This window comes from Clinocottus analis, unplaced genomic scaffold (assembly GCF_023055335.1).
Source record: "Clinocottus analis isolate CAN_PGR_092001 unplaced genomic scaffold, fCliAna1.0.p SCAF_1, whole genome shotgun sequence".
NCBI classification, from domain to species: Eukaryota; Metazoa; Chordata; class Actinopteri; order Perciformes; family Cottidae; genus Clinocottus; species Clinocottus analis.
The window spans coordinates 22,722,058-22,730,947 of NW_027175820.1; the positions used below are offsets into that span (position 1 = coordinate 22,722,058).

General features: G+C 42.7%; 1 protein-coding gene across 1 annotated transcript; it reads right to left on the minus strand.

The window, feature by feature from the left end:
- Positions 1–51: 51 nt before the first annotated feature.
- Positions 52–6,195, minus strand: LOC137782391 (immunoglobulin superfamily containing leucine-rich repeat protein 2-like). Its single transcript, XM_068571675.1, has 2 exons — positions 5,924–6,195; positions 52–4,234 (listed from the first exon to the last, which is right to left on the minus strand). The coding sequence occupies exons 1-2, from the start codon at positions 5,927–5,929 to the stop codon at positions 2,114–2,116; spliced, it is 2,127 nt and encodes a 708-aa protein (XP_068427776.1). The 5' UTR covers positions 5,930–6,195; the 3' UTR covers positions 52–2,113.
- Positions 6,196–8,890: the final 2,695 nt, after the last annotated feature.

Consider the following 8,890-nt stretch of genomic DNA (forward strand, 5'->3'; position numbering starts at 1 on the left):
TGTGAATCTAAAGGTGTGAAAAAGAGACGGAGCGATCATTCAGTATCCCTTTGTCAAAACTTTATTGAGGCACATAGGATAAGGAGAGTTAGTCAATATATTCAAACACTTTGGTAAAGACCTATTGCTTCCTTTAATACAGGGGTATAAAACTGAAAGTAACATACTTTTTAAGTCAAGGATATGTACACGAGACACAGTACTCTGCGGCTCGCAGCCGCAGGCAGCATGCAGGTCTTCTACCACTGAACTCTGGGGAACGCGACGGGACGGACACACGACCCAGATACAACGAGGCGGTAACTTCACACACGCACTCAGAGGTGCTTGTACTGCTACACACAGTACGCAGTCGACTCTGTTGATAATACTGAACTAACAGTTTTAACTGGCGAGCAATATTGCAGTGTATAGTGTATAGTTTTCTTCAACAACAGTTATCCTCATATGTTTTTCTCCTTGAAACACAGTTTTTTCTAAACATTTAAACTCGTATGAGAGCATTACGTTTCTGTATTTTCAAGCTACTGCACTTCTAATACAACAGCACAATTATAGTATATTTGAGTAACAGTCAGCCCAGTTATACGTCCTACATCTAGTGTCACTTATCCTAATCATTTTGCAACGCAAGTCACATGACACAAGCTTTGTTACACATCTTTTCACTCATTAGCTTCTTATTAGGAACAGGTTTTTGACAAATAGGATCTTAATACATACACAGCGGCAATTGGTGTACAGTGATACTTTTTGTATGATTGTTTTTGGGCAGACAACTTTTACTACTACAAAAATAAACACATTTATTGTTTATTTCAGGTTTTAATTCATTCAAGCCAGCAAATTAAACTCAATGTCGCTACACAATAATTGTGCAGCTGTGAGATCGATATCTCACTGACAAACTCGACCAAAGGCTCAAATAAACAAAACAGACTTCATGTTTACTGAGTTGATTTTTTTTACTTTCAGCGTGATGATATTACATTTATTTTGTTACGCCCCAAGCCTGGATATTTCAATATTATTACTGACATTGTGCACTTTTAAAATTCTTTCCATCTTATATCATTAAAATAAAATAGAATGGTGCAGCTGTGGTAAAGCTGTGCACTTTCTGTGTGTTAACACAACTAATGCTGTAAGCTAGCTGTTTACCCGTTTCTATTCTTTGTGCTAAGCTAAGCTAACTAGCTGGAGCTGCATATTTACTTCACAAACGTAAGAGTTGTATTTATGTTCTCGTCTAATGCTTGATTTCCAAAGCAAATATTTATTTTACTTTATTTTATGAAGTTGCACAGACATTGAATGATTTGATGTTGTGCCACTTGTTTCTACTTTGATAGCCAGACCCCGTTTCTCTCTCTTGAACACAAGCTGGTCGTCGCAGTGATGTTGATGGAAGTTGTTTTTCAGAAGGGGACACGAATGCAGCCAATTGTCTATTTTGATCGGAGGAAAACAAGCTGTGATACTTCAAGCTCCCAGAAGATGTATGTAACAAGGTTAACGTGGACAGGCCTGCAGCTTTCACTGAAACGCTTCTCTGGAAAACATCCACTGACAATCGATGCAGCCGAGCTGCCGCTAGCCTGTCTAGTGACTGACTGAATAATGCAGCTCTGCAAAGAAAAAGCAAGTCAGTGTATTTCGAGTCTGATAAAGGTGGAACAAGACAATACGTCTGGGCTGCCTATGAAAGAATAAAGACAACCCAAACCTACAATTCTGTTTTACCCGAGTCTGAAGAGTGAAACCAATGCAGAAGTGCCTTAAACTTGCAGTCTTTCAAAGGACCACCAGGGGGCGGTTCCTCTGGTTGCCAAAATAAGTCTGATTGTATAGAAGTCTATGGGGAAATGACTCAGCTTCTTGCTGCATTTATTAACTCAGACGGCATTGAAAATATGAGTTTCTGGTATCAATCGCTTGTGTCAAGACTTCTTCAATACAGCATGGCGTTAATTTAGTAAAGTATGGTCCCATTTAGAGTAAAATAGACAATAAAGCAGAGTATGCTTAAGCGCCTGGCGATCTTGCGTCCCTAACAAACACAAGGCTTTGAAACCATATGCAAAAAGTAAACAGCAAATTATGTTAAAAACTACTAGTTTGGATATGTGTAGCTGCTTGTAATATTCACTGCTTCCGCTCCCAAAGGTAACCGGTCACTATACTCTGATCCGACCTCACAGTTGTCTAAATTCCCCCGACACTGAGACAAAGAGAAGGACTCAGTCATGATACTCTCTTCTGTATCCGCCTCTTTCTCTCCGTCCCCGCTCTCCGTCTCCCCCTCCTCCTCGTCCAGCTGGCTGCCATTAATCTTCCTCCGGGACTCGGTGTGCGGCGCGCGGATGTTGAAGTTGGCGGTGAGGTTCCTCTCCATGTGGTACTGGCCTTTGGCCTTCAGGATCAGCTTGTAGGTCTTGCTGCGGTACTTGTACACCAGGTGGAAGCATGTGGCGCCGAGGAGAGGCACGGTGGACACGGTGAGGAGGCAGATGCTGACGGAGATGATGATGAGCAGGTTGGGTACCCTCCTCCTGGTGGTGAACAGCACCTGGACCTCGCAGTCCTCCCCTCTGTAGGTCAGACACAGCGAGTAGTTAGTGCCGGGGCGCAAACCGCTGAACAGATACGTGTTGACTCCCTGCGTGATCCTCGACCACTGCACCGCCGAGTGTTTGCGGTCGCCAGTGACGCACAGGTACAAGCCATTCGAATTGACTTTCTCAGAGACGTCTGAAAGGCCGTCGCGCTCTTCACTGTCAGTGTTGGAGCGCTCATCCGATGAGGCGGCGTTGGGTATGAGATAAGGGTTCAGCCGGACGGTTGCCTCCGTTTCGGACACCGCCAATGCAATGACGCCAAAGTCAAACGTGTACTGCTTGATATCATCCAAACTCCCGTTAGAGATGCGGCTAGAAATGTACCTCGTGTTAGCCGTCAAGCCGCACGTGCTAGGTCGCGACGGATATGTTTTTGCCGTCTCGAAAGACTTGATCTCCTCAGTGGGCGGGATAGTGGGTCCAATTTTCATCATGTCTTTTCTCTTTAAATCATGGAGACGCACGGTGTCCAAAATAGCTGTTCTGTGTGTTGTTCGCTGTACAAATGATTTCATGAAAGTAGGCGTTGTGGTCTTTTGCTTGGTGGGTGTTGGTTTAGTTGACGCCACCACCTCCACTGACACTGAATCCTCTGCTCTTCCAAACTCGTTGGTGGCGGAGCAGCTGTAGTTGCCGCCGTCTTCCTTCCTGAGGTGTGAAATGATAAGAGTCCCATTATTAAAGACTTTGATGGGATTATAAGACGGTAAGTCCTCATTTGATTCTGCCGAGTCATCCTCCGTGAAGGACAAAACCAGCTCTTGCTTCTGACTCTTGCTGCGGATGCTCCACATGACCAGAGGGTTTGGGTTTCCTGTGAATCCACAGGTCAAGACCAGCGCGCTCCCTTCGTAGAAAGCCGTGCCGTGAACATCCGACTCGGTTCGTATCGTCGCATTTGCGCCTGTGCACTTTGACTCGGGCAATTTCCCGATCACTTCCCCTCTCAATTTCTGCGGAGTTGAACAGACGATCAGATGCTGCTCGGGGACTGAGATGGTAGTCATTGAGATCCAGTCTCTGAGCCAATCAAGGGAGCAGGTGCACGCAAAAGGATTCTTATAAATCTGCAAGTGGGACAAAGACACCAAACTGTCAAACGTCCCTTCGGCGATCGTTATGAATTTGTTATTGTTGAGTCGGAGGGACCTCAGGTCTTTGAGGTTGCAGAAGGCGTCCTTCGGCAGGTGGACCATCTCGTTGTGGTTCATCTTCAACAGCTGCAGGCGCGTGAGGTTCTGCAGATCCTCCCAAGGAAAGTCCACAATGAGGTTGTGGCTGATGTCGAAGTTACGCAGATGAACCAAAGGCGTGAGGGTCCCTTCTTCGATGGAGACGATCTCATTGTGGGCCATCCACAGCGACGTCACCCGGGTGACGTTGTCGAAGCTCCCCGTTGGTATCAAAGCAATCTTGTTAGCGGAGAGACTCACGGTCGTCACTCGAGGAGGCAAACCGTCCGGGACTTCCACTAAGTCCTTGTAGGAGCATTCAGCAAAATGGCGTCCGTCTCTATCTGAGCAGGTGCAGAGCTCCGGGCATCCGAGTCCGCTGGTGAAGACTGAGGCGAGCCACAGAGAGAGGCAGAGGACGTCTGCGGCCGCCATTTTCTGCTCCTGTAAAACAGAGTCACAGACCAGCGACCAATTAGTGGATTCAACTATACGCAAATAGAAAAGGAAAGGAATTGCAATTTACAATAAACAGTATCACACAGGTTTTGGCTGAAGAAAAATAAGCACAGATGCAAAATAAAGAACTTACAGAAGTGTCAGAACTAGTAATTTTAGACCTCTATCAGTCCAAGTGTCTTGTATTAAAGGAGACAAATCATTTTTAGATTCATACTTGGCTTATATTTTAGTTACTTAATGATTAGCTGGTCCCAGGGAGTTAAAACCATTATATACTCTCACAAATAATCAAACCAAGGAGCTTATGAATTGATTCATAGTCTTGCACCAGGAGCATTTACACAATGTGTAACATTCTGCAGGTACGTTGCGAGGCAGACTCGAGCATCAGCCAGACGTGGCCGCTCAGCTAAATTCAGAGAAACCAGCATTTTCAGTCAGAGCAGGAGAGAAATGGCACTCAATTCCCAAACATATCTGAGTATGAGTATCTCCAGTGTTTATAGGACAACATACAAATTACTGATCATGCTGTGAATGAACTCCTACTGACGAATCTTTGAAGGAAATTCTTGATTTCTTTGAGCCCAGGAAACCAAAATGCATCCCCTTCCACCACACTGAGGAATCTCCAACACAGATATCACAATACAAAGATACCTAGAACCAAACCTGGATGGCAAGTGGGAAGTGAGTTTTTTTAAAAACACTTTAGTCCATTTGATCTTTTCTCTGCATGATAAGTCTGACCTACTTACTGGAGAAGAAAGAGATATACAGCTATACTCTTTGTGGATGTAAAGGATGCAGAAGCTCCGCTGCAGCTTTTCACCTGTTTGACGTCTCCCCAGATCTTTAAATTTATCATACATGTTTGCATCTTTCCACTTAATATTATCATCCTGATTATGTTACTGTAGTTTTTTCTCCTTTGGACTGTCTGTCCTGAAAATAAATAATCTATTCTTGATGTTTTTTTAAAGTATAAAGATAGAAAATGTTATAAAATGCACAGATTATTAAACCTTTTTAGGCAATTTGGGCTACATGATTAAAGGATTGACTTCCAGTAATTCTTCTGTCTCTTCTACTGGCAACGTGTGCTTCTTGTCTGTCAGAAAGAGGAATACACCCACATACCCTGTGGTGTCTGGGGAAAGAGGGAAAACATCGGCACATAGATTCAGATTTGAGTTCAGCTGAAGCTCTGATGAAGCACTGGGTTGATGAATTCATACGAGTGCGTGTGTAATTCACAGGGTGTGTGCGTGTGTGTGTGTGTGTGTGTGTGTCATTGGGAGAAGCTTCTGGCATCACACTACGCAGCTGCCTCCGGTGCTGTGTCCTTGGTGCTGAAAGGCAGCCGCATGTCTGCTGTTTCTTTACAGTCTGCTGCGTGGCATGCAAACCGCTGGAACCCACTCTTTCTTTCTTTCTTTCTTTCTTTCCATCCATCCATCCATCCATCCATCCATCCATCCATCCAACAAACGCAAACATCACCGCCGGCAACGCAATCTGACGCGATGGCACCAAAGTTCAAACCCCCCCGACAACAAGAAGAAGGAAAAAGATCGACGCAGGAAATCATTGCGTGAATAATTGATGCGGAAAGGAAAGAAGATCCCTCACCTCCGCGTCAGGAGACTCACGCTGGGTGACGGAGCTTACCTGCATGTGTGTGTTGAAATCTCTGCAGAGAATATACGTGTGTTTCCAGTCAGAGCCGCTCAGGATACATGCTGGTTTCAAGTTTGAAGACGCAGAGTCCGTTGTCCTGCTCGTGTGTATGTGTGTGTGTGTATGTGTGTGTGTGTGTGTGTGCGTGTGTGTGTGTGTGTGTGTGTCCGCCGCTACATACTGAAGATGTGTGTCCTCTGCGGAGTTTCTGCTGTCGGTGATTGTTTGTCTTCCTGAGTTATCTCCCTCTCTCCTCTCCTCATCACAGCTCTGGACTGAACAACGTTGACGTTTCAAAAAAAAAAAAAAAAAAAAAAAAAATGAATTAAAGGGGAAACGACCATTAACTTCACATGTTTACTGTGATTAATAACGCCGATGATAATTTTAATAATAATGCTAACTTCAAATAGAAATATAACTCATACAACATAACAACAGCACCATGGATTACAAAGTAAAAATACAACATATATAAGAGTTAAGTCAGTTGGTTTAACCTGCTTCTTGGTAAAAACCTGTTACTCCCCATATGGATGCTAAAATGCTGCAACACATGGCATATTTATACATATTTCATGATTTCTGCACAAGAGCAGAACTGTCTTAAAGGGAACATGTCATGCAGAACTTGTTGAGAACTTATATTTGAGTGTTTGGAGTGACAACCAACCCACACATTGTGAAATAAGACTTTTATTTTGTGTGCACCCACAACTTGGGTACTATACATTTGCAAAGGTGCACCATGTTGTGTCCTTGCAAGCTAATCAGAGCAGACTGAGCTGATTCAGGGAGGGAGCTTAAAGAGACACTACAACTAAGAGAGTGACTATAAGGACATTTAGACAGACAGTAAAACATAATGTTGCTTTAATGTTTTTCGTTTAACATTAAAACATGTAAACACTTTCAAGTAGAAACCCCAAATACAAAATGTTGACACTGGGACCGCACTGAAAAATACAATTATTCATCTGTCTGCAGTACAAAAGGCTAAACTGTCCTTTCTTTGAACTGATGTGCGATGCAGCGGCAGGCGGTTTGACTCGAGATGATGGATTACAGGACATGACATTCTACGTCACGGTGAGCACATATTTGTGGATAAGTATCTTTCTGTTCGCAGGACGAGAGGCTCTCTAAGCTTGAGACATGGTTGATGGTTGACTGTGCCCGTTTGCTAATGACATCATTAAACTCTTTGCATGTGAGCTCTTTATTGCCTCAAGAAGGGTCCGATGTAAAGTCCGTATCCCTCAGCAGATGTTGTGCTTCAGTTGTGCATATGAACAAACAATTTAGCTTAATAAAGCTAGAAAACAAGACTGAGTTAAGGCCTATTTGCATTTGTATTACATTTTGAAGGCGTTCATGTTATTGTGTCCTCGTTTGACCAACAATCTTCATTTTCTGCAATCTGACAAAAGATGAAACAGGTTCATCAAAGTGTGAGAGTTCTGCAGGAGAACATACGGAGCAGAAGAAACAAACAAGAAACACACACATTTAGCCTTATGAGGCCAGTGTGTGTGTGTGTGTGTGTGTGTGTATGTGTCGTACTAGATTAGATAAGAGAAACCTCTGTAGAAATCTGGATTTATTTAGTTTAGATATAGTCGTCTTCATCATCCAATAAATATTCTTCTCCTTCATTCCTCGACTCAGATGTGAATTTTTTTTTACACAATGAATCATGAATGTTATTTCACAAGATCTATTGGCAGAAACTGAAAGGATAATCATAACCATTTCCATTAGTGTAATACCAGTTGAAACTAAAAACTGTTGTTGTTTTGTTCTCTTAGATTAACCCCTTCATATCTACACATGGGAGCATCATGTCTACATTGCAGCTTCTTCTACAGAGGCCCAGAACGGACAAACATACGTACACAATACATAGGCCGCATGTACAGTAGCAGTGTGTCCCTCAGGGGGCAGCAAAGCACCAGTGAGATCCAGAGAGAAATGTGAAATACGTAAAATAACAAAACATGTCGGGTGATGAGGCCACTGATGTTGTGCACCTCTTCATCTTAACTTGCAGCCTGTTTACCGGCTGAAACAGCTGTATCCTTCATGCCGAGGCTTCAGTACAATATGAGGAGCAACGTTTATGGTGGAGCCAGACTTTGTCAAATCATTCAGAGCTCAGCCGAAACCTCGAGGGTCTGGGTGAAGGGAGAGGAGGGGCAGCGACCTTTTTCACGACATGACCACCTTAAAGAGCTGTACATCTTTTTAATCGACGCCACGCTGTTGGAGGCCCGGGACGTATTTCTGGGCTCGCTGGCGGGAAGGGAAACACCGAGAACCAGGAATGTGTGAGTCAGACTGTTACACAATGCTGCAGTAGAAATATGAGTTTTTCCAAAGGACAGGGAGACTTTTCCACTTTCATTCACAATAACCACTAAAATCAACACAATTTTAACATTCCTTGGAATAACTTTAAGTTACATATCATAGGTATCATTATAGGTATGAACATATGTACATATGACGTATGTACATTACATACATACTATATGTATATACATACAATACATACATAGGTATTAACTTAGGCATATGTACAACATATTAACATATGTACTTACAATACATAATTATAGTTATTATTATAGGTATTATAGTATTATCATGTTTTATCATATCATAGCAATACTATTATCATATTTCTGTGCAATACTGTTATTTCTTTTATATTTTGTGCCTTATTTTTCATTTATTTATTTTGTACCTTAAGTTTATAGCAATTCTGTGTTAGGACCGAGCAAAATAAGCTTTCCATTGAATAGAAGAACTGTCTGTTATCTGTGCATATGACAGCAAAAACCTCTTGAATCTTGAGTAGGTAGGATGTGAATTCAGTCCAAAAAACATCACTAATCTATTAAAGTACTTTTGTTTCACTCTGCTGGAGGAAGAGTTCACATAATGAATGCTTACGTT